At 42.2% G+C, this 27,086-nt stretch overlaps 1 protein-coding gene and 1 pseudogene across 1 annotated transcript; one reads left to right on the forward strand and one right to left on the reverse strand.

Moving 5' to 3' along the window:
- Positions 1-276: 276 nt before the first annotated feature.
- Positions 277-17,021, reverse strand: LOC110521353 (cathepsin D). The gene is made up of 8 exons (XM_090231214.1): positions 16,836-17,021; positions 16,539-16,662; positions 15,508-15,626; positions 15,228-15,424; positions 14,903-15,025; positions 1,381-1,525; positions 998-1,096; positions 277-566 (listed from the first exon to the last, which is right to left on the reverse strand). Exons 1-8 carry the CDS (start codon positions 16,947-16,949, stop codon positions 420-422), a joined length of 1,068 nt encoding a protein of 355 aa, XP_090087340.1. The 5' UTR covers positions 16,950-17,021; the 3' UTR covers positions 277-419.
- LOC149983922 (uncharacterized) lies at positions 5,968-6,999 on the forward strand (annotated as a pseudogene).
- Positions 17,022-27,086: the final 10,065 nt, after the last annotated feature.

A 27,086-nucleotide genomic window follows, 5' to 3' on the forward strand; every position in this document is an offset into this window, starting at 1 on the left:
ATACTTGTCTGCTTATCCTCCTTTTCAAGGACAAGTATAATTTTTACCAAGTTTGTTATTCTAAAATAATCATTTTAAATCTATGAACGCACGAGAGACTGAAAAATAGCTTCTATCTCAAGGGCATCCGACTGTTAAACAGCCATCACTAACACAGAGAGGCTGCTGCCAACATACAGACTTGAAATCATGTGTCACTCGTCACATTAATGATGACACTTTAATGATGTTTACCTATCTTGCATTACTCATCCCATTTGTATATACTGTATTTTATACCATCAGGTGTTTTAGCATTACACTCTTTTCAACATTATTTCACGATCTAGAAGGTTTGGATTAAATGCGGATGCAGAAGACACATTTCGGTTGAATGTATTCAGTTGTGCAACTGAAGAGGTATCCACTTTCCCTTCCTCTTATATTGCTTTGGCAAATCCCACCCTATCGTTGTCCCGGTCAAAGACTGTGTAGTAAGCTCCAATGAAGATATCTCCCAGGGTCCAGCCAGGGAAGCCTGAGGGGAAAAATCCTAAAAGGCAGACTTTCTTTCCCTTCGTAGTCCACTGTGCACACACACACACACACACACACACACACACACACACACACACACACACACACACACACACACACACAGGTAAGAAGGAGCACCAGTGACATCTACAGATACTGTATACTAACAAGGTTTCTATTCTAACAGCCTGGATAATGATGCTACATTATAACACTGTATACTGACAAGGTTTCTATTCTAACAGCCTGTATAATGATGCTACATTATTACACTGTATACTAACAAGGTTTCTATTCTAACAGCCTGTATAATGATGCTACATTTTACACTGTATATTTCCATGTGCCTTTTACTTTCCTAGACTCTGACTATGCTAACATTACATTGCAGTATCATATAATATACATGATATATATACAGTAAATATATAGTGCATTTAGTTCTTTACAAACTGCCTGATACGCTATATACTGTACATACCCTGAGAATATACTGTTCTCCGTTCAGAGGGTAGACCTTTCCACTGACAGTGAAGGAGACACTGGGGAGGGAGGACACTTTCTCACAGTCAACCGTGTACTGTGAAACAAGTAACAGATAGCGTTCATCAACAGTAAAACCACCATCTTACAGCTAACATGCTTTAATGTCAACAGAATCCCTAGAGAGTTGTGAAATGGCTATTCTAGGACCTATTTAGCTCCATGATTACAAATATATTCACCCTCTTTGGTTTGGTAGATACCAGGATATACTCGTCGGTTGGTATGCATTTTCTAAAGAAAAGGATTAGGGAGATATTGTAGAGAGAAGAGATAGAAAATAATAGGTGATTCTAGTTTCTGTCATCTGTCATGTTCTACCTTTCCACGGTTCCAGGGCACAGCTCCTACAGCCTTCTGCAGAGCACTGATCTCATCATAGGGACCTAGGATCAGGGAGGTGCCAGTGTCCACCATGGCCTCACAGCCACCTTTACACAGCTTGACATCCTCTCCAACGCTCAAACTGCCAAAGACACCCAAATATTTAGTTATAGAAATATACTGAACAAAAATATAAACCCAACATGCAACAATTTCAACAATTTTACTGAGTTACAATTCATAAAAGGAAATCAGTCAATTGAAATAAATGAATTAGGCCTTAATCTATGGATTTCACATGAAAGGGCATAGGCTCACCCACAGGAGAGCCAGGCGACATTATGAGGGAACATGGCTGGCAAGGAAGCCTGAGAGGCAGCCCCCCCAAAATGTTTGGGGCACACGGGGAGTGTGGCTGAGTCAGGTTGGAGACCTGAGCCAACTCCCCGTACTTACCGTGGCGAGCATGTGACTGGTCGGGCCCCGTGCAATGGGGTGATGCGCACTGTGTCGCCGGTACTATCACGCCCTGACCTTAGAGATCCTTTTTATGTCTTTATTTTGATTTGGTCAGGGCGAGAGTTGGGGTGGGCATTCTATGTTTTGTGTTTCTATGATTTTCTATGTTTTGGCAGGGTATGGTTCTCAATCAGGGACAGCTGTCTATCGTTGTCTCTGATTGGGAACCATACTTAGGTACCCTTTTTCCCACCTGTGTTTGTGGGAAGTTAACTTTGTTTGATGGCACATAGCCTGAAGCTTCACGGTTTGTTTTGTATTGTTTTGTCAGCGTCATTTCAAATTAAAGAGAAAACGTTGACTTACCACGCTGCACCTTGGTCCAGTTCCTTCAACAGCCGTGACAAATTGTGTATATAAACCTCATGTCTCTATCATAATACGTTGGATTTCTATTGGAGTTTTTACTCTTGTAGGATGGTCAAAATTAGGGAGTGTCACGGATCCCCCCGGTACTGATGCTCATTCTGTTCACCAGTTCCGGTGGTCTACATCACCGGCTTTCTAGGCTTCAAAATCTTTTCTCCAAAATCCTTTATATCAGCATGACAGGGAGACTAAATCTATGGAGGCCAGAGGAAAAAAAGGGTCAAAAATCTGGTAATAGCATCCAGCCTAGCTGACGCGATGCTATCTGAGAATGAAGGTTACCTGACAGGCTTTCCATTGAACTCGCCATCTTTCTTCTCATATCCGGAGAACATAAAACAATATAGAGGAGAAGATAGATATACATTTTGAGACATGACATGTAGTATTTTAATATTAGTATGTGCTGTTCATATTAATGAAAAGTTTCTTCTTTTTCGAAGACTTCTCACAAAAACAAGCGTACAGTGGTTCCTCCTTTAAAAGTTGCGTCATACTGCGGCACACCTTGCGGGCTGCCGCAGCATTCTGTGGCACGTCATTTAATTGTCAGCCATTTTTTTCTGTTAATGCAAGTTAGTGCTAGTTTGACCACTAGAGGGCATTTTTGAGAAGCATTCAATAGTCTTCCATATTGCAGGTACGTGGGACACCGGGGTTCAATTCCCCACCGTGAGGAAGGAGTAGGCTGTCCTTGTAAATAATCATTTGTTCTTAACTGATTTCATATGTTATTTTAAAGTTGTGATGTCTTCACTATTATTCTACAACGTAGAATAAATCAAATCAAATCAAATCTAATCAAATTTTATTTGTCACATACACATGGTTAGCAGATGTTAATGCGAGTGTAGCGATTCCAAAACTACTGTCTTATACACAGTGTAAGGGGATAAAGAATATGTACATAAGGATATATGAATGAGTGATGGTACAGAGCAGCATAGGCAGGATACAGTAGATGGTATCGAGTACAGTATATACATGAGGTGAGTATGTAAACAAAGTGGCATAGTTAAAGTGGCTAGTGATACATGTATTACATAAGGATGCAGTCGATGATATAGAGTACAGTATATACGTATGCATATGAGATGAATAATGTAGGGTAAGTAACATTATATAATGTAGCATTGTTTAAAGTGGCTAGTGATATATTTACATAATTTCCCATCAATTCCCATTATTAAAGTGGCTGGAGTTGAGTCAGTGTCAGTGTGTTGGCAGCAGCCACTCAATGTTAGTGGTGGCTGTTTAACAGTCTGATGGCTTTGAGATAGAAGCTGTTTTTCAGTCTCTCGGTCCCAGCTTTGATGCACCTGTACTGACCTCGCCTTCTGGATGATAGCGGGGTGAACAGGCAGTGGCTCGGGTGGTTGTTGTCCTTGATGATCTTTATGGCCTTCCTGTGACATCGGGTGGTGTAGGTGTCCTGGAGGGCAGGTAGTTTGCCCCCGGTGATGCGTTGTGCAGACCTCACTACCCTCTGGAGAGCCTTACGGTTTTGGGCGGAGCAGTTGCCGTACCAGGCGGTGATACAGCCCGCCAGGATGCTCTCGATTGTGCATCTGTAGAAGTTTGTGAGTGCTTTTGGTGACAAACCAAATTTCTTCAGCCTCCTGAGGTTGAAGAGGCGCTGCTGCGCCTTCTTCACGATGCTGTCTGTGTGAGTGGACCAATTCAGTTTGTCTGTGATGTGTATGCCGAGGAACTTAAAACTTGCTACCCTCTCCACTACTGTTCCATCGATGTGGATAGGGGGGTGTTCCCTCTGCTGTTTCCTGAAGTCCACAATCATCTCCTTAGTTTTGTTGACGTTGAGTGTGAGGTTATTTTCCTGACACGACACTCCGAGGGCCCTCACCTCCTCCCTGTAGGCCGTCTCGTCGTTGTTGGTAATCAAGCCTACCACTGTTGTGTCGTCCGCAAACTTGATGATTGAGTTGGAGGCGTGCGTGGCCACGCAGTCGTGGGTGAACAGGGAGTACAGGAGAGGGCTCCAACTAGCTAGCTACTTCCAGACACAAATGAGACCACTCTGACCATTTTACTCGCCCTAGCAGAGCTGGTTAGGCAGTTTTCGTGTTAACCAGAGCTTTGGTGACTGTAACTGTGTTGCTGGAAACAATTTAATTACGCTTTTTTTTGCCAACGTTTACTGACACCGGCCATATTCAATGGGTGTTGAGCACTAGTAAATTCATTATTCTGCGCTCTGGTACACTCAGACTAGAGTGCTCTGAAATTGGAGTAGATAGCCAGAGCGAATTTACGAAAGCACCCGAATGTCCATTGAGAACACACAACGACTATACCATTTAGCTAAGCTAAGAATGACAAGAATAATCAAGTCAATAAATGTTGGGTAGTTAGCCTATAGTTAATATACTGTCAAGTTTGATGTATAACTACTAACGTTAGGTAGATAGCTAACATACCGACTCAGCGGCTTGGGCATGCTTTTGGTGCACAGTCGGTAGCGCGCTGGACTTCGGGCAAGAAGGTTGAGGGTTCGAAACCTGCTCCCTGCTTGTTTCATTTGAAGTCGTACACAATTATCAGTTTATTATTTGGTTTATATTGCCCATTCATTGTCAGTTAGAGACACAGTAGTGCATTGGGACCCAAAGCATAATCAGTGCTTTAACTCCCCCTGGGTCGTTAGAGCAAATCTGGTCTGTGATAGGACGGGTGTTTTTCACACCTAGCTCGGATATTAGATTATTATTTAGTAAACGCTGAATAGTCTATTGTTCAGCTATTAGCCCCCCTCCCCACCTTGCAACAAACGGATGTCTTTGTCAAAAGCATAACTTTTATTTTCAATAAAAAAAATATTGTTCTGAAAGCAAAAACGAGGCTTCAAAGTTACAAAAAAATATATTTATGATTATTCTATATATATTTATATTAATATTTTGTAATGGAGCAAAACTTTATTCATTTTATTCCCCTAAAATATTTAGAGAACAAAAAATGCATTTGAAAACAAAACTCCAATTTAATTTAGCTATCAACCACCCTCCATTTTGACAATTGTTTTAGTGTCAGTTTGGCTACAACCAATACTGTTCAGCCTTTCTTTCCGACACAAAGGAAGTCATAGCGGACACCTACAAAGGACTGTGTGATGATGGCATCTCAGGTAAGCAGCACTGGGCGTTCTTCCGTGCAACTTTTACATAGCTAGTAGTTAGCTCCTACGATTCAGTGTCGGTTCATAACATTCTACTATATTACATGCATACCGTAGAATGATAAATCATGCAATTATTATTCTCAAGCTAACCAAAAGCATTTAGCTCCGAACACCTGTTCTCGCCATTTTCAGTTGAATTAATCTAACTTTCTTTCATGGCAACTCATAAGCAGGCCATGTCCTATTTGTTTCATAGTCGATATAGGAGGAGGATGTGCTCAAGTTCCTGGCAGCCGGGACCCACCTGGGAGGTACCAACATGGACTTCCAGATGGAGCACTACACGTACAAGAGAAAGAGTGATGGTGTGTACATCATCAACCTGAAGAAGACATGGGAGAACATATTTCATGACAGTGTAACGGTTAGCTTTTTTTTACAGAAGGATGAAAGAACACAATATGTCTGTCAGGGAATGCTATTCTGATATGTCAGATGAAGAGTTAGACCAGAAAGTCAGCGCCATTAAGAGAAGGATGCCCCATGCGGGCTTTAGAATGGTCAAAGGAATTCTCAGAGCAATGGGCCATCGTGTACAATGGAGAAGAGTTAGGGAGTCTCTGCAGAGTGTAGATGGTGCATGTATCATTGCCAGAATGACCAAGCTTCGTAATATTGCTCAGCAAAAATACTCTGTTTCTGCTCCCTTGTCTCTCGTCCACATTGATAAACATCATAAATTGATAAGGTACTAAGATGTATAATGTCTCCATCATTTCATTCTTACTTATTTGTAGACACATTTTCGCTGATGTATGAAATTGGAGTTCTTCATCAACTGGTAATACGTTAATAATGAAGCAAGTTAATGGGTTAAACATTTCACTTTAATTCCAATGCTTTTCTCAAGATACAACATTGTCATCTTTGGCGGTATAATGAACAACCACAATACCAGTCTGGTGTTCAGCTTTCTGTGCTGTATTGACGTATCCTGAAAATGACATCTGCTCCTTTAGATTGGACAGTCATATCTCAGTTATTGTTTTTGTATCTGAAAAAAATAAGCTGTTTTCTTTACTTTCAGAGTGCGAGTTGATCAAGGGGTCGAAAATGTAGACATTGCCAGATGTTCACTGTCCGAGGAACAGGCCGTGGAAGCTGTATTGCTGGCAAGTGTCCATAACCAGAGGTAATTAAACTGTTCCGTGTTCTTTTTCTCTCTTCCTCTCTGCCTGTCTTGTTGTACATAGAACCTGTCTCACATGCACAGTTTGGAGGAAGAAGGATACCTTGACCTGTCAAATTCTATCCACCTCTTCTGTGTGGGATATGTGTTCCTACCTCGTCTGCGGGCAGATCTGCAGTATTTCACAGAGTTGGAATAATCACCCTTTAAGTACAGAGGCGAACTTGACACCTCACAGGTGTGGCATATCGGAATGCTCCAAAGACGTGCACATTTTTGTTTTTGCCTTAGCACTACACAACTGATTCAAATGATCAAGTCATCATCAAGCTTCAAGTGGTATTTGTCTAATAATGACTATATTCTATTGTTTGTCCTCGTGTGTCTGTTTTTCAGCAAGTACTGTAGCCACTTAGTGTGGACACCAGGTACAATAACAGTCGCTCTCCTTCACTTCATCCCTCTCCCCCTTCTCCTAAATCCTCTAGGTTATATCAGCTGTTGGTAAACCCCTCCCGCATCTGAACTGGCTGACAGAGGGCATAGCGTGGTCATAGGTGAGAGGTTTCCTGGTCGGGTCAACAGGAAGTATTATTAAAGAGATGCTTTACATCGAAATACAGATAGAGATGTAGTAGTCCCAGAGTTGATCCAAGGTCAGTTTTGCATTTCACCTCCTGATGATTATGATGACTGACCGTGTTAGAATAAAAAAAACAAGCTTAATCATGCTCTCTCTCTATCCACCTCTCTCATCTGCAAGTATGTTTTGATGTGAGAGAGGAAGCCAGTCCCGTCATCACCACCTCAACTATTATTAAGATAACCTTCGGGCCGACTGGAAATCCAAGGCTGGTTAGGAGACACCACTAGAGACACTGTAATTGTGATGAACTGAGAGAATATTAGGGTAGCACTGTAATTGTGATGAACTGAGAGAATGTTAGGGTAGCACTGTAATTGTGATGAACTGAGAGAATGTTAGGGTAGCACTGTAATTGTGATGAACTGAGAGAATGTTAGGGTAGCACTGTAATTGTCATGAACTGAGAGAATATTAGGGTAGCAATGTAATTGTGATGAACTGAGAGAATATTAGGGTAGCACTGTAATTGTGATGAACTGAGAGAATATTAGGGTAGCACTGTAATTGTGATGAACTGAGAGAATATTAGGGTAGCACTGTAATTGTGATGAACTGAGAGAATATTAGGGTAGCACTGTAATTCATGAATCATACGCTGTCTGCCTCTGTTCTTACAGCTTTCCCTTTCTGTCTTCTACACCTCTCTCCCCACCTCGTCTTTCTTCCTCATTTTATAATGCACACCCATATGTGCATTGAAGTACAAATTGAACTTGTATTTCTAATATACTATTAGAATTATCATCATTATAATGCATGTATTATGTATTTATAACACCTGGATAATTGACTTCTTTCAATAAAGCGTTTCACATTCTCAACTGGTTGAAATTAGTATCTCATATCCTGTGACATCAGATGAAGGGAGTTAGATAGGCATGTTTTATTTTCTGTATATATGAATTACTAATCAGCCTTTACTTCAATCATGATTCTAGTCTATTGCATAGTTACAATGTGTAATCATTGATGTCCCAGGAGTAGGCGTGGTAAATACTCTTGAAGTTTATTAATTGTAATACATAGATACAGACACAACATCATTCAAAGAACGGCACACTGAGCGTACTGCAAGCTTTTATTTTCAAAGCCTTTTAGTTCTATTTAATTCAGCTCGTGTCATGCTAATTCACCCATTTGCTTCCCGCGGAAGCAATTTGGAAGACGACGACCACAAAATGTGGAATGTAAAGTTTCATGAGATTATTATTGGATGTATTAGTTTTACGAAATCTGACTTTAGGATATGATGTTAATGATAAACTCAGCAAAGTCCTCACTGTCAACTGTGTTTATATTCAACAAACTTAACATGTGTACATATTTGTATGAACATAAGATTCAACAACTGAGACATAAACTGAACAAGTGTCGCAGGCATGTGACTAACAGAAACACACGAGCAGCATGGCACCAGCCATACTGCACACCAGCAGTATGGCTGGTGTCATGCTGGAGGGTCATGTCAGGATGAGCCTGCAGGAAGGGTACCACATGAGGGAGAACGATGTCTTCCCTGTAATGCACAGCGTTGAGATTGCCTGCAATGACAAGCTCAGTCCGATGATGTTGTGACACACCACCCCAGACCATGACGGGCCCTCCACCTCCAAATCGATCCCGCTCCAGAGTACAGGCCTCGTTGTAACACTTCCTTCGATGATAAACGCAAATCCGACCATCACCCCTGGTGAGACAAAACCGCGACTCGTATGACAAAAGAGCACTTTTGCCAGTCCTGTCTGGTGCAGCGACGGTGGGTTTGTGCCCATAGGCGACGTTGTTGCTGGTGATATCTGGTGAGGACCTGCCTTACAACAGGCCTACGAGCCCTCAGTCCAGCCTCTCTCAGCCTATTGCGTACAGTCTGAGCACTGATGGAGGGATTGTGCGATCCTGGTGTAACTCGGGCAGTTGGTGCCATTCTGTACATGTCCCGCAAGTGTGATGTTTGGATGTACCGATCCTGTGCAGGTGTTGTTACACGTGGTCTGCCACTGTGAGGACAATCAGCTGTCCGTCCTGTCTCACTGTAGCGCTGTCTTAGGCATCTGACAGTACAGACATGGAAATGTATTGCCCTGGCCACATCTGCAGTCCTCATGCCATCTTGTAGCATGCCTAAGGCACGTTCACGCAGATGAACTGGGACCCTGGGCATCTTTCTTTCAGAGTCAGTAGAAAGGCCTCTTTAGTGTCCGAAGCTTTCATAACTGTGACCTTAATTGCCTACCGTCTGTAAGATGTTAGTGTCTTAACGACTGTTCCACAGGTGCATGTTCATTAATTGTTTATGGTTAATTGAACAGCATGGGAATCAGTGTTAAAACCCTTTACAATGAAGATCTGTGAAGTTATTTGGATTTTTACAAATTATCTTTGAAAGACAGGATCCTGAAAAAGGGACATTTCTTTTTTTGCTGAGTTTGTTGGAGATAGATCCCACTGAAGGATCCAAAACATGAAGAATCAGATTTGTCTCTGTGAAATGTATTTTATTACATAAAATATGGTCAAAAAGTTAATATTCAGTTAACTCATACCCAAATAATATTGTTGATTCATCCTATACATGTAATTGTGGCCAAAGCATAAGTTGAAGAAAAAAACACTTCAAAAACACCACCTAAAACTTCTCAAACAGACAGTTTATAAAAATGCTGACTATTTCCTCATAGAGGATGATATCATCCTCCTGAGGAGGACGAGCTGGCCAATCAGCGGTCTACTCGCATGAATTATTTTGATGACCATGTTACAAATGCACAGAGGCTTATAGGGCTTTCTCCTATAGAGCTCAATTTTTATGGAATGGTCTGCCTACTCATGTGAGAGACGCAGACTCAGTCTCAACGTTTAATTCTTTATTGAAGACTCATCTCTTCAGTAGGTCCTATGATTGAGTGTAGTCTGGTCCAGGAGTGTGAAGGTGAACGGAAAGGCACTGGAGGAACGAACTGCCCTTGCTGTCTCTGCCTGGCGGTTCCCCTCTCTCCACTGGGATTCTCTGCCTCTAACCCTATTACAGGTTCTGAGTCACTGGCTTACTGGTGCAATTCCATGCCGTCCCTAGGAGGGGTGCGTCACTTGAGTGGGTTGAGTCACTGACGTGATCTTCCTGTCTGGGTTGGTGCCCCCCCTTGGGTTGTGCCGTGGCGGAGATCTTTGTGGTCTATACTCGGCCTTGTCTCAGGATGGTAAGTTGGTGGTTGCAGATATCCCTCTAGTGGTGTGGGGGCTGTGCTTTGGCAAAGTGGGTGGGGTTATATCCGGCCTGTTTGGCCCTTTCTGGGGGTATCGTCGGATGGGGCCACAGTGTCTCCCGACCCCTCCTGTCTCAGCCTCCAGTATTTATGCTGCAGTGGTTTATGTGTCGGGGGGCTAGTGTCAGTCTAATATATCTGGAGTATTTCTCCTGTCTTATCCGGTGTCCTGTGTGAATTTAAGTATGCTCTCTCTAATTCTTTCTTTCTCTCTCTCGGAGGACCTGAGCTCTAGGACCATGCCTCAGTGCTACCTGGCCTGATGACTCCTTGCTGTCCCAAGTCCACCAGGCCGTGCTGCTGCTCCAGTTTCAACTGTTCTGCCTGCGGCTATGCAATCCTGACCTGTTCACCGGACGTGCTACCTGTCCAAGACCTGCTGTTTTCAACTCTCTAGAGACAGCAGGAGCAGTAGAGATACTCTGAATGATCGTCTATGAAAAGCCAACTGACATTTACTCCTGAGGTGCTGACCTGTTGCACCCTCGACAACCACTGTGATTATTATTTTCTGACCCTGCTGGTCATCTATGAACATTTGAACATCTTGGCCATGTTCTGTTATAATCTCCACCCGGCACAACCAGAAGAGGACTGGCCACCCCTCATAGCCTGATTCCTCTCTTGTTTTCTTCGTAGGTTCTGGCCTTTCTAGGGAGTTTTTCCTAGCCACCGTACTTCTACACCTGCATTGCTTTCTGTTTGGGGTTTTAGGCTAGGTTTCTGTACAGCACTTTGAGATATCAGCTGATATAAGAAGGGGGTTATAAATACATTTGATTTGATTTGATTTTAATTTGTGCAATTAAACTGAACGTCTTTACTTCAGATCAACACAAACTTACTCATCCAATTCTCACCTCCGTACATTCGAAATGTGCCTGACAAATTCTTAAAGCAACAGTATTCAATACTCAACTGAGGTATGAAACCATATTACTGAACACAGCATCCCCCCAACCCCACCCACTCTAGTTCACATGGTCATTAAGCCACGAGGGAGGAGCTATTACCCGTTGGGGTCTCCCAGTGTTCAGAGGTGCGGCTGATGACAGGGGAACTGCAGGCATTTGAGGTGGAAGGGCCCTGAACTTAACCTGGTGTAGGGTTGGAGGTGCAGGAGCCCCTTGATCTTACTCATGCCCATAGTGAGTTGTGGACAGACAGGTCAGGAAAGGATACCCCACAGGCAAATGGACCTTTCTGAGGCGATTTGCATGCCAGCGGAATCCATCAAGAAGTTTGAATGTTGCAAGCCCTAGCCATCGTTCCACTTTCAGGGGCTTGGACCAAAATGAGGAGAGCTTGTTCCGACAGTTGTCAGTCCTGATCTGCACGCAGTCCTGGGCCTTCAGGCTTAGTTGTTTCACTCTGTTTCACTCTGTTCTGACTTAGAATATGTAGACAACTACAAATACCTAGATGTCTGGATAGACTCTCCTTCCAGACTCACATTAACATCTCCAATCCAAAATTAATCCTAGAATCGGCTTCTTATTTCACAACAAAGCATCCTTCACCCCTGGCTCCAGGTCATCTATAAGTCTTTGCTAGGTAAAGCCCCGCCTTATCTCAGCACACTGGTCACCATAGCAGCACCCACACATAGCATGTGCTCCAGCAAGTGTATTTCACTGGTCAGCCGCAAAGCCAATTCCTCCTTTGGCTGCCTTTCCTTCCAGTTCTCTGCTGCCAATGACGAACTGGAACGAACTGCAAAAATCACTGAAGCTGGAGACATATCTCCCTCACTAGCTTTAAGCACCAGCTGTCAGAGCAGCTCACAGATCACTGCACCTGTACTTAGCCCATCTGTAAATAGCCCATCCAACTACCTCATCTCCATACTGTTATTTATTTTGCTCCTTTGCACTCCAGTATCTCTACTTGCACACTCATCTTCTGCACATTTATCGCTCCAGAGCTAAAAATGTTTTTGCCACTATGGCCTATTCATTGCCTTACCTCCCTTATCCTACCTCATTTGCACACACTGCATATAGACTTTTTTTTGTATTTATTTTTTGTATTATTGACTGTATGTTTGTTATTCCATATGTAACTCTGTGTTGTTGCTGCTAACTCTGTGTCGCACTGCTTTGCTTTATCTTGGCCAGGTTGCAGTTGCAAATGAGAACTTGTTCTCAACTAGCCGACCTAGTTAAATAATGGTGAAATATATATATTTTTTTATAGGCACAGAGCCACGTCAAAAAGTTATCTCTCAGCCAAGTTGGCTGGTATTCCTTCCTTCAGGATTCTGTTCAAGCTTTCCACCCCCCTGTTTGCTTGAGGGTGGTACACAGCCGTCCAGATGTGCTTGATGGATTGCTTTTCAAGGTACACAGACTATTATTATTCGAGACAAGCTGGGGACCATTGTCTGTCGTGATGGTGCTGGGCAACCCCCACTGACAGAACAGCTTATCCAGTGTTTGGATGATCATCTGTGAGGTAGTAGAGGACAACGGCACGGCTTCTGCCCATTTCGAATGCAAGTCATGAATGACCAGTAGAGCCATAGAGACTTATGTCCAGAGCCCTGTGTGGCCAGCAGTGCTGTGAGGGTTTGATCGTCTGTGTGGAGTTTGAATGTTCTGCCTTACAATTACAAGTGCCAGCGCTCGCACACCCACATGCAAGCCATGGCGTCCTACTCTACCACATAGTACTTTTGTTAAATCGGAGACAAGGCCCGTGAGGCAAAGGCCACTGGCTATTCCACGCCTCCATGCAGTTGAGACAAAACAGCTCCAAAGGCCACTGCCGAGGCATTACAGGGGACAATAATTTGTGTTGATGTGTCAAAGTGAGCCAGTGTTGGTGTTGATGTAAGCTGCACCTTGAGCTCCTGCACAGCATCCCGACAGTCCTAGCCGTTAAAGAGGAGCAGTTGTTCACAGTCCTGAGGTCCATGCAGATCCAAAGATTGCAATTCTTCTTGGGCACAACGACCAGGTTTGAGACCCATGGCGAGGCGTCAAGGAGGTTGTCAAGTCCCTTGTCAATGGGCTCCCGAAGTGTCAGCGGAACCCTCCACAATGACTGGATTACTGGCTTGACCTCTTTGTTGACTGTAGGTCGGTGGACAAAACCGCTGAGGTGACCTGGCCCCTCAAACAGTTGTGAGTACTCCATAGGTACTGGTGCAGGCAACGTAGACCTGGCTGGCCGGTGTGGTTTTGTTGTTGAAACAGACTGGCAGTGATTGAGATCGGTGTGTGGTTGTAGCTGTAGAGGGATACTGCTGGCCTCTGCAGTGGAACATGTGAGAATAATTAGTCATAAGTGGCTTTGTTCAAATGTGACATATTTTCTTCAGTGTCAGTCACCAGTGAGGTTTTAACACCCTCGATGTAGCAGTCACATTGCTTGGCCACAACTGAGTCATCATGTACAGAGTTAATGGAGACTGGTGAACTTCGACATCTGCATTGCTTGCTGTTTGGGGTTTTAGGCTGGGTTTCTCTGCTGCACTTTGTGATATCTGCTGATGTAAAAAGGGCTTTATGAATACATTTGATTGATTGTTGCCCCCCAGTGGTTTCGTGCACCTTTTGGACTGGTGGCTCAGCCAGTGTGTGAAGCCCTGCCCCTTGAGATGCGCTCGGTAGGTCAGTGAGAACAACTTCCATTTGTTTTCCAACAGTAAGTCTTTAACAAAAATGTCTCCCTCAGTGGAGAACATGACGTTGTTTTCAATGATCTGATCATATACAAATTTGTTTTCTAGTGGTCCCAATCTGCATGGTCCCACTAGGTACTGTGCTACGGACTCACCCAGCAGTTGGGCTCCTTGTCTGAAGAGAAAACAATGCATGATCACACTGCTTGAGCTACTGTAGTGTTCCTCGAGAGCTTGGGCAGCCGATGTAAACTTGTTCTCCACTGGCTGCAGAGTGGAGAAGACACATTGTCCCTCAGCGCCGAGGTAGCGGAGTAGAATCACCCGTTTGTGTGTGTTGGCAGCTCCATGCAGATTGATAGCTACCATATACAACTGAAAGGATTGAAACCAGTGATTCCATGGAACAGGTGGATCTCCAGGGACAGGGAGAAATAGAGATGGTGGAGGTAAGCTAAACTCAGCCATCCTTGTCACCAAATGTTACAAATGCACGATGGCTTATTGTGCAATTAAACTGAACGTCTTTACTTCAGATCAACATGTTAACAACTAGTACCAACTCACCCATCCTATCCTCACACCTCCCGTACATGCACAATTTGCCTGATACATTCTTAAAGCAAACAGTATTCAATACACAACTGAGCTACGACACAAATTACTGAACACAACAGACCGGTATACACCCATATTATTCTGTTGTTGGGATATGCGGATAAAATAAAATACACTGGTTGTAATAAATACACTAGTTAGCTGCACTAACCCGTCCATGTGGATGTTCCAGAGGTCCTTTGTGGTGACGTTGGCATAGTGGAAGTGCCCAGTGTAGTATGCAGGGTCAGTCCCACCCAGCAGTAGCTGTCCCCCTGGCTGGTTGGAGGAGATCCTGTCACAGAACAGTAGCGCCCATCAGAAGACAGCATCTGCAGTTCATTTCCAGTGGCACAAGTCGATTTCTAAAACTGCCATGTTAACTTACAGCTCATTCAGATCTCCCTTGGGAAAGAGTTCTTCTCAATGGGACTTTCTGGATAAATAGGTATAAAATACAATACTGATCTGCGTTCCACTTCACTATCGCCACTCACCTGTGGTTGAGGTAGAAGGAGAAAACATTCTCCGCCAACAGCTTCTTTTTCATTATGTTGTCAAAGACAGGGCTCATGGCATCATCTGTTGGGTAAGACATTCCCAGAACTCCATCGAACTTAGCACCAACGAAGTTCGCTCCATATATCTTGACGGCCTCACCAAACACCTGATCTTTTACGGATACACTTCCAATCTGACAGAAGAGCAAAGCAGATGATTTAAACCTATATAATCTGTCAGTGGCAGCCATTCATTTCTCCTCCTTTCCAAACTTACTGTGCACGTATCCTGGCTGAGGTACCCAGTTACACTTCCCAGTCCATAATGAATTGAAAACTTTCTTCCACCCTTGACATATGTGCTGGACTTGGTATCATTGTATTTCCGGTGAATCACTGCAATACAACGTTAAACATACATTATCAGTTTGATATGGTGTTTTCTGAACAAAAAACTAGCTAAGACAGGAAGTCACAATTCTCATGTTTATTCCTAGTATTGATATAAATGATGTCACTCAGACATGAAATCAGCCGTGGGTTTTAACTCTTAACTCTCTCTATCTTTATTTTTAAAATTTATATCCATTTACTTCAAATTTACACGGAGTGTGCAAAACATTAGAAACACCTTCCTATTATTGAGTTGCACCCCCTTTTGCCCTCAGAACAGCCTCAATTCATTGGGCTCTACAAGGTGCCGAAAGCGTTCCACAGGGATGCTGGCCCATGTTGACTCCAATGCTTGGCATAGTTATGTCAAGTTGGCTGGATGTCCTTTGGGTGGTGGACCATTCTTTATACACACAGGAAACTGTTGAGCATGAAAAACCCAGCAGCATTGCAGGTCTTGACACATTCAAACCGATGCGCCTGGCACCTACTACCATGCCCTGTTCAAAGGCACTTCAAATTTTGTCTTGCCCATTCACTATTTGAATGGCACACATACACAACCTATATCTAAATTTATCTCAAGGCTTTGAAAGTCCTTCTTTAGCCTGTCTCCTCCCCTTCATCTGCACTGATTGAAGTGGTTTTAAAATATGACATCAACAAGGGATCATAGTTTTCACCTGGATTCACCTGGTCAGTCTGCCATGGAAAGATCAGTGTTCTTAATGTTTTGTACACTCAGTGTATATTTCCATACGCCTTTAACTTTCCTATACTCTGGCTGTGCTAACATTACATTGCAGTAACATATGATATACATGATATTCCTACAGTAAAAATGTTTTGTACTTTAAGTGTATATGCTACAGGGAATAGTCTAGCCATGTGCACAGTGCATGATGAGAGACTTACAGCATGTGATGTCAGCGTCGGAGCACTTGGAAGAGGGCACCCAGAGATTGTTGGATCCAGTGTCAAAGGTCACCCTGAACATTTGAGGTGGGGTTCCTAAACTAATCTCTCCATAGAACTGAGCCTGAAGACACAATCACATCAACGATGAGGAAGATATATCAAAACCAATGCATAATGAGTAATGCAGAATGGGTGAAGTATGACTTGAGTTACTGTGCATAAGGCCACTAACTGTGCAAATGAAATAGGACTTTTATATGACTTATACTGTGCATAAGGCGGGCAGACCCTTACGTCAACATAGTTCCTCAGAGCCACTTTGCTGGACCCACTGGCGTCATCGTCGTCAAAGTTGTCGGAGTAGGAATCATGGAATAGACGACTGAAATCCCCCTCTGAGTCAGACATAGATTGTCTCAAGGAGTTACACTTTGTGAGGGGTATACTGGATAGCAAAATAAACAAAAAAGGTACACAGGACATAAGGATCTTCTCAGTGCCTCTGGGACCTTTGTCGAGCCTTCACTAAGTATGAACGAAAAAGGTCTCTAGACAGCAGCAATCTATTTTTATCACTACATAATTCATATAGAATTACTGCATAATTTAGGTAATGTCCAGTTGCAAACCACACATTAATGCAGTTAATAATGCAGTTAATAATGCCGTTTTATAAATGAACTAGAAATGCTATTAAAAACACATCTGCCGTGTATCATACCGTATGAGTGACTCGGACGTCCACGTACATGCTGCTAACACACAGAGATATAGAATCTTCATTTTGAGTCTTTCTTGTGGTTGTTGTCAATGCAAATTCTGATGGCTTCTCTACCACTGCTGTGGCGTTGGACAGTAGAGTAAGGATCCATACACTGGATATCATCTCTCCTGAGAGCAGTTTATACAAATCATTGTTTGCTTGTTTCTGTGTACTTGTCACTCCTGTCATCCAACACATTACCTACCTGAGGCTAATTCACAGGTTCAAATATTGGAGCTAAGATAATTCTTATTGATGTAGACTATGCCGGCGGCAGGCAGCCTAGCATTTAAGAGTGTTGGGACAGCAACCAAATGTTGCTGGTTCAAATCCCCAAGATGACTAGGTGAAAAATCTGTCAATGTGCCCTTGAGCAAGGCATTTAACCCTAATTCCTCCAGGGTCGCCATCAATAATTGACTGATCCCTCGCTGTGACCTCACTCTCAGAGGGTCTCTCAGGGGGAGTTGGGATATGCAAAAATCACGTTTCCAATTCACACATGTATATAAAACACACTTGTGTGAAACTGGACAAATATATGCACCCACCTAATTATTATCAGGCACCGCTCCACCTGAGGAAGAATGTGTGTCATTCAGAATGCATTTTGTGCTTCTGCTCTTGGAGTTTATTCAATATTTTGACTTCGTTGTGTAAATGAATATTGAAATATTATGTTAATCTTGATTGTTTAATTTGTCAAATCTGTTTAAGCAGTTGCTTCAATGATATACTGAAGGTGGCAGCTGTTGTATGAATGATGAATGATAAACGTGCCAGTGAAATATTTAAAACTGGAGCCAAAAAAAAAGCTTTGCAAAAAAAGGTTTATCTGAAAATCTAACAGAAAAATATCCCAAAATATGCAGTATCTTCTCCCCATCCATCTGCCATCAATCATGACATCGTGGTGACCCCCTCCATGTGATACAGGCCGTCGAAAAATTAGAAAACAAACAACAACACGAAGAGTTATCTATCTAAAACAGTGATGTATGGATAACCACTTCTCCAATATTTTTGGCTCTATAACAAAGAACAAACAATAAAAACATATACACGATTAAATATAAATATTAGAATCAACTATTAAAGACTACCATAACTCACTGGATTCTCCAATTACATTGAGTGAACTACAGGACAAAATACAAACCCTCCAACCCAAAAAGGCCTGTGGGGTTCATGGTATCCTAAATTAAATTATAAAATATACAGACCACAAATTCCAGTTGGCTATACTTAAACTCTTTAACATCATCCTCAGCTCTGGTATCTTATCCAATATTCGGAACCAAAGACTGATCACCCCAATCCACAAAAGTGGAGCCAAATTTGTCCCCAATAACTACCGAGGGTCAACAGCTACCTTGGGAAAATCATCTGCATTATCATTAACAGACTCGTACATTTCCTCAGTGAAAACAATGTACTAAGAATTTTTTTAATTGGCTTTTTACCAAATTACCGTACGACAGACCACGTAGTCACCCTGCACGCCCTATTTGACAAACAAACAAACCAAAACAGAGGCAAAGTCTTCTCATGCTTTGTTGATTTCAAAAGCTTTCGACTCAATTTGGCATGAGGGTCTGCTATATGGAAAGTGGTGTTGTGTGAAAAACATACAACATTATAAAATCCATGTACACAAACAACAAATGTGCGGTTAAAATTGACAAAAAAAACAAAAATGTATTTCCACAGGGCAGCTTAAGCCCCACCTTCTTCAACATATATATATCAAGGAATTGGCGAGGGCACTAGATCAGTCTGCAGCACCCGACCTCACCCTACTAGAATCTGAAATCAAATGTCTACTGTTTGCAGATGATCTGGTGCTTCTGTCCCCAACCAAGGAGGGCCTACAGCAGCACCTAAATATAAAGCACAGATTCTGTTAGACCTGGGCCCTGACAGTAAATCTCAGTAAGACAAAAATAATGGTGTTCCAAAAAAGGTCCAGTTGCCAGGACCACAAATATAAATTCCATCTAGACACCGTTGCCCTAGAGCACACAAAAAAACGATACATACCTCATGCTAAACATCAGTACCACAGGTAACTTCCACAAAGCTGTGAACAATCTGAGAGACAAAAGGAATATAAAGGAACATAAAAGGAACATAACATTTCACATACCAATTAGGATCTGGCTAAAAAAATACTTGAATCAGGTATCGCACCCATTGCCCTTTATGGTTGTGAGGTCTGGGGTCCGCTCACCAAACAAGAATTCACAAAATGGGACAAACACTAAATTGAGACTCTGCATGCAGAATTCTGCAAAAATATCCTCTGTGTACAACGTAAAACACCAAAATAATGCATGCAGAGCAGAATTAGGCCAATACCAGCTATCAAAATCCAGGAAAGAGCTGTTAAATTCTACAACCACCAAAAAGGAAGCAATTCCAAAACCTTCCATAACAAAGCCATCACCTACAGAGGTCCTGGGGCTCTGTTCACAAACACAAACAGACACCACAGAGCCCCAGGACAGCAACAGTTAGACCCAACCAAATCATGAGAAAACATTGATGATTACTAGACACATTGGAAAGTTTTACAAGAAAACTGAGAGAACTAGAATGCTATTTGGCCCTAAACAGAGAGTACACAGTAGCAGAATACCTGACCACTGACTGACCCAAAATTAAGCAAATCTTTGACTTGCTATTGAGAATGGCTGCCAAAGGCAGACCTGGCTCAAGAGAAGACAGGCTATGTGCACATTGCCCATAAAATGAGGTGGAAACTGAGATGCACTTCCTAACATCCTGACAAATTTATGACCATATTAGAGACTCATATTTCCCCATATTTCCCTCAGATTACATGGCTGGCTTTTTTTATGACGGATTTGGTGAAGTGGCTTCTTCCTTGCCTTTTTTCCTTGCCTTTCAGGTTATGTCGATATAGGACTCGGTTTAATGTGGATACAGATACTTTTCTACCTGTTTCCTCCAGGTCCTTTGCTGTTGTTCTGGGATTGATTTGCACTTTTCGCACCAAAGTATGTTCATCTCTAGGAGACATAACGTGCCTTCCTGAGCGGTATGACGGCTGCGTGGTCCCATGATGTTTATACTTGTGTACTATTGTTTGTACTGTTGAACGTGGTACCTTCAGGCATTTGGAAATTGCTCCCAAGGATGAACCAGACTTGTGGAGGTCTATAATTGTTTTTCTGAGGTCTTGGCTGATTTCTTTTGATTTTCCTATGATGTCAAGCAAAGAGGCACTGAGTTTCAAGGTAGGCCTTGAAATACATCCACAGGTACACCTCCAATTGACTCAAATTATGTAAATGAGCCTATCAGAAGCTTCTAAAGCCATGACATTTTCTGGAATTCTCCAAGCTGTTTAAAAGCACAGTCAACTTAAGAGTATGTAAACTTCTGACCCACTGTAATTGTGATACAGTGAATTACAAGTGAAATAATCTGTCTGTAAACAATTGTTGAAAAAACGACTTGTGCCATGCACAAAGTAGATGTCCTAACCGAAACTAAAGAAATTGTCCTAACCGAAACTAAAAAAATAGTGGAGTGGTTGAAAAACGAGTTTTAATGACTACAACCTAAGTGTATGTAAACTTCCGACTTTAACTGTATATGCTGTATTGGGTAAATAAATGACACAAACTCCAGTAGGCTAATCTTTCTGAGTGTGAACTGTATTATTGTAGGCCTAGTGTATTGTTTTATACTGTATTATATGGACTGGAATTACGCTCCTCGTTCAAACCATGATCAAGTTGGGAGAGAACATGCAATTCTGGTGCAGCACATGCGAATTTGATTTAAATTTTGAATTATAATAGGGCCTATTTCTATAATTAGTAGGCTTGCATATATATACACCTTTTACAATATTTCCCCTAATATTATAGCCTACGTCCTCTTTCTCTCTCCATTGTTGCTTCATTCGTTCCTCGCTTTCAACGGTTCAATTAAATACGTTTCGTTATCCTTATCATCACAATTCTAATGACATGCTTGCATAATATAAGACTAGAATTAGATGCAGACAGCTTCTACTTCTCTTCACGAAGATTGAATGGTTATGGGGTCTGAATAAATAAATGCTATATCCTACGGGCCATCTCGCGTTCGCACTTCTTTCAAACTACCCATGAGTTCTATTGGCTGCTTCATTTAACATTCAGCAAACATGAGCTTGCATCCCTCATTGAATAGTCTATTGGTATAATAAATGCACACAAAAAATGACCAGCAAGCTATTATAGTCTATCTTTTCTTGCATGGGACTCAAAGAGCTAAGGAGCTTTTTTTTAGGAGAAAGGCCAGCGGAGCACAGGTGGTGTGCGTATTGCGCAAGATACAGAGGCTATAAGTTAGAAGCTTATTATGCATAGCCCATCATTCATTAGCTAAATATAAGGCTAAATCGGCATTGAATGTATTTCCTGAAAGTGGTAGGCTTGGACATCTATATACAGTATATGCCTATATGCATCTTAAACGGGATAATCTATTTTGGATGATTGACCATACAGGGAGCAGAGAGAATTATTATTATTTTATTTTTTTTATTATTGGAGAAACACCAGTACACATACATACAATAACTATTTAAAAAAAACAGACTGTCACGCCTGCTCCCGCTCTCCCTCTCTGGCGCTCAAGGGCTGCCCTTCATCATGCACAAATGTCACCATCATTACGCGCAGGAAAGCTCATTGGACTCACCTGGACTACTTCCCGTTGTTGATTGCCTCGTGTATAACTGTCTGCTCCCACGTTTGTTCCCTGTGTCTGCATTAATGCTGTCATCTGTTTACGTCCAGGCGCTGTCCTGTCCTGTCCTGTCCGTCGCAATTAAATGTTCCCTCCATGTACCTGCTACCTGTCTCTACCAGCGTCGACCCTTACACAGACAATGATAACATGTGCTAAGGGGTACAACAAATTACAGATTATACAAAGAACTTAAAAGATGCACACATATTGACTGTTATAACAGCTTTCTTATTAAAATAATGTAGAATGGTCTTAATGTACTGCTCATTACTGAATTTACCACAATTAGATTTATGAGGTAAAATTGTTTTTCTTTATCCTTATTATAGTTAAGGAAATCGACCAGCACGTTCTCCCATAATAAGCAAAAGTCATCAACAATATTAACAATGATAAAACTATAATTATCTTGCCATAATTTCTTTACATGTGCCAAAATAAATGCAAAACTGTTTCTGGATGCTCAACACAAAAAGTACTGTTAATGTTAATGTCTTTTTTGAATTTCTTCAGGTAATGATTTGCAGGGTAATACTTATGGATCATTCTGAACGAGACCTCTTTAACCAAGCAGGTATTTGTTTGGTAATAACCATACATTTTTCCAACAGATATTATCAAATCAAAATCAAATCAAACTTTATTTGCCACATGCGTCGAATACAACAAGTGTAGACTTTACCGTGAAATGCTTACTGACGAGTCCTTAACCAACAGTACAGTTCAAGAAGAATAAATATTTACCAAGTAGGCTAAAATAAAAAGTAATAATAAAAAGTAAAACAATAAGAATAACAATAACGAGGCTATATACAGGGGGCACCGGTACTGAGTCAGTGTGCAGTCTCCGACAATTTTCTGGGCTTTCCTCTGACACCGCCTGTTATATAGGTCCTGGATGGCAGGAAGCTTGGCCCCAGTGATGTACTGGGCCGTTCCCACTACCCTCTGTAGCGCCTTACAGTCAGATAGCGAACAGTTAACGTACCAGGTGGTGATGCAACCGGTCAGGATGCTCTCGATGGTGCAGCTGTAGAACCTTTTGAAAATCTGGGGACCCATGCCAAATCTTTTCAGTCTCCTGAGGGGGAAAAGGTTTGGCATGCCCTCTTCACGACTGTCTTGGTATGTTTGGACAATCATAGTTCGTTGGTGATGTGGACACCAAGGAGCTTGAATCTCTCGACCCGCTCCACTACAGTCCCGTCGATGTTAATGGGGGCCTGTTCGGCCCACCTTTTCCTGTAGTCCACAATCAGCTCCTTTGTCTTGCTCACATTGAGGGAGAGGTTGTTGTCCTGGCACCACACTGCCAGTTCTCTGACCTCCTCCCAATAGGCCGTCTCATCATTGTCGGTGATCACTGTTGTGTCGCCAGCAAACTTAATGATGGTGTCGGAGTCGTGTTTGGCCACGCAGTTGTGGGTGAACAGGGAATACAGGAGGGGACCAAGTACACACCCCGGAGGGGCCCCAGTGTTAAGGATCAGCGTGGCAGACGTGTTGTAGCCGACTCTTACCACCTGGGGTTGGCCCGTCAGGAAATCCAGGATTCAGTTGCGGAGAGAGGTGTTTAGTCCCAGAGTCCTTAGCTTACTGATGAGCTTCGTGGGCACTATGGTGTTGAACACTGAGCTGTAGTCAATTAACAGCATTCTCACATAGGTGTTCCTTTTGAATAAGTGAGAAAGGGCAGTGTGGAGTGCAATTGAGATTGCGTCATCTGTGGATCTGTTGGGGCAGTATGCGAATTGGAGGGGGTCTAGGGTGTCTAGGAGGATGCTGTTGATGTGATCCATGACCAGCCTTTCAAAGCACTTCATGGCTACCGACATGAGTGCCACAGGGCGGTAATCATTTAGGCAGGTTACCTTCGCTTCCTTGGGCACAGGGACAATGGTGGTCTGCTTGAAACATGTAGGTATTACAGACTCAGTCAGGGAGAGGTTGAAAATGTCAGTGAAGACACTTGACAGTTGGTCCACACATGCTTTGAGTACCCATCCTGGTAATCCGTCTGGCCCAGCGGCTTTGTGAATGTTGACCTGTTTAAAGGTTTTGTTCACATCGGCTACCGAGAGCGTTATCACAGTCACCCAGAGCAGCTGGTGCTCACATGCATGCTTCAGTGTTGCTTGCCTCAAAGCGATCATAAAAGGCATTAAGCTTGTCTGGTAGGCTCATGTCACTGGGCAGCTCATGGCTGGGTTTCCCTTTGCAGTCTGTAATAGTTTTCAAGCCCTGTCACCTCCGACGAGTGTCAGAACAGGTTTAGGATTCAATCGTCATCCTGTATTGACACTTTGTTTGTTTGATGGTTCGTCTGAGGGCATAGCACGATTTCATATAAGTGTCCGGATTAGTCACCTGCACCTTGAAAGTGGCAGCTCTAGCCTTTAGCTTGATGCGGATGTTGCCTGTAATCCATGGCTTCTGGTTGGGATATGTACGAACAGTCACTGTGGGGACGACGTCATCAATGCACTTATTAATGAAGCCGATGACTGACGTGGTGTATTACTCAATGCCATTGGATGAATCCCGGAACATATTCCAGTCTGTGCTAGCAAAATAGTCCTGTAGTGTAGCATTATAGACAAATGTATTCCATTATAGACAAATGTATTCCAGTACACAGTGGAATAAGGATACAGATACAATAGATACAATAGATACAATATCAATATATACAATATCAGATACAATATCAATAAATACAATATCAATAGATACAATAGATACAATATCCCTTTGAAATAAAGCACTATGGATATGTTGTTCTGAGGGAGCAAAGAGAAACACACGTTTCCAATTGGAGAGTCAACTGGATTAAGCGAGGGTAGCTCAAGAAGGTGAGGTCTGGTTACAACTCTAAACAACATGAGAGTTCCAGATGGAATAGCATCGAAGACTATGGCGAACTCTCAACAGTAGGTATAACAGGGATTCTGTAACGAGATACAAAATTCCTCATAATTGAGTAACAGTCCTTCTGCATTAAACAGTTGACTGACCAGTAGGATATGATTATTGAACCAGTTCTTAAAAAATAAAGACTTGATTCTATACAAAATATCTTTACTGTTCCAAATGAAATACCTATGCGGGGAAAAAGTATGTTCATATATTAATGACCACGCTAAGAATACTTGTCTATGAAAAGCAGATCATTTTGTAGGAATCTTATCAATGTTATATATACAGTGCCTTGCGAAAGTATTCGGCCCCCTTGAACTTTGCGACCTTTTGCCACATTTCAGGCTTCAAACATAAAGATATAAAACTGTATTTTTTGTGAAGAATCAACAACAAGTGGGACACAATCATGAAGTGGAACAACATTTATTGGATATTTCAAACTTTTTTAACAAATCAAAAACTGAAAAATTGGGCGTGCAAAATTATTCAGCCCCCTTAAGTTAATACTTTGTAGCGCCACCTTTTGCTGCGATTACAGCTGTAAGTCGCTTGGGGTATGTCTCTATCAGTTTTGCACATCGAGAGACTGACATTTTTTCCCATTCCTCCTTGCAAAACAGCTCGAGCTCAGTGAGGTTGGATGGAGAGCATTTGTGAACAGCAGTTTTCAGTTCTTTCCACAGATTCTCGATTGGATTCAGGTCTGGACTTTGACTTGGCCATTCTAACACCTGGATATGTTTATTTTTGAACCATTCCATTGTAGATTTTGCTTTATGTTTTGGATCATTGTCTTGTTGGAAGACAAATCTCCGTTCCCGTCTCAGGTCTTTTGCAGACTCCATCAGGTTTTCTTCCAGAATGGTCCTGTATTTGGCTCCATCCATCTTCCCATCAATTTTAACCATCTTCCCTGTCCCTGCTGAAGAAAAGCAGGCCCAAACCATGATGCTGCCACCACCATGTTTGACAGTGGGGATGGTGTGTTCAGGGTGATGAGCTGTGTTGCTTTTACACCAAACATAACGTTTTGCATTGTTGCCAAAAAGTTCAATTTTGGTTTCATCTGACCAGAGCACCTTCTTCCACATGTTTGGTGTGTCTCCCAGGTGGCTTGTGGCAAACTTTAAACGACACTTTTTATGGATATCTTTAAGAAATGGCTTTCTTCTTGCCACTCTTCCATAAAGGCCAGATTTGTGCAATATACGACTGATTGTTGTCCTATGGACAGAGTCTCCCACCTCAGCTGTAGATCTCTGCAGTTCATCCAGAGTGATCATGGGCCTCTTGGCTGCATCTCTGATCAGTCTTCTCCTTGTATGAGCTGAAAGTTTAGAGGGACGGCCAGGTCTTGGTAGATTTGCAGTGGTCTGATACTCCTTCCATTTCAATATTATCGCTTGCACAGTGCTCCTTGGGATGTTTAAAGCTTGGGAAATCTTTTTGTATCCAAATCCAGCTTTAAACTTCTTCACAACAGTATCTCGGACCTGCCTGGTGTGTTCCTTGTTCTTCATGATGTTCTCTGCGCTTTTAACGGACCTCTGAGACTATCACAGTGCAGGTGCATTTATACGGAGACTTGATTACACACAGGTGGATTGTATTTATCATCATTAGTCATTTAGGTCAACATTGGATCATTCAGAGATCCTCACTGAACTTCTGGAGAGAGTTTGCTGCACTGAAAGTAAAGGGGCTGAATAATTTTGCACGCCCAATTTTTCAGTTTTTGATATGTTAAAAAAGTTTGAAATATCCAATAAATGTCATTCCACTTCATGATTGTGTCCCACTTGTTGTTGATTCTTCACAAACAAATACAGTTTTATATCTTTATGTTTGAAGCCTGAAATGTGGCAAAAGGTCGCAAAGTTCAAGGGGGCCGAATACTTTTGCAAGGCACTGTAGCTACAAAATAACATACATTTGAAGCCACCAAAACGGAAGAAGATATAATGAGGGATGAAATTCCAACTTTAAGTTGGATTCTTTAAGAAATGTTTAGCCCAATTTATCTTAAAAGTCTTATTCAATGTAGAAAATGTTTTAAAAAATTGATACCACTATTTTCATGTGTTCATAATGAC

The sequence above is a fragment of the Oncorhynchus mykiss genome, chromosome 4 (genome assembly GCF_057628025.1).
Source record: "Oncorhynchus mykiss isolate SJ-2025 chromosome 4, ASM5762802v1, whole genome shotgun sequence".
NCBI lineage: Eukaryota > Metazoa > Chordata > Actinopteri > Salmoniformes > Salmonidae > Oncorhynchus > Oncorhynchus mykiss.

Bases quoted from the DNA above. Each gene is read 5' to 3' on its own strand.
- LOC110521353 (XM_090231214.1), bottom strand. From the start codon at position 16,949: ATGTCTGACTCAGAGGGGGATTTCAGTCGTCTATTCCATGATTCCTAC. The intron at 16,663-16,835 runs GTAAGGGTCTGC...TTGTGTCTTCAG, and splicing joins CTCTGAGGAACTATGTTGAC to GCTCAGTTCTATGGAGAGAT. The intron at 15,627-16,538 runs GTAAGTCTCTCA...GTTGTATTGCAG, and splicing joins CGACGCTGACATCACATGCT to TGATTCACCGGAAATACAAT.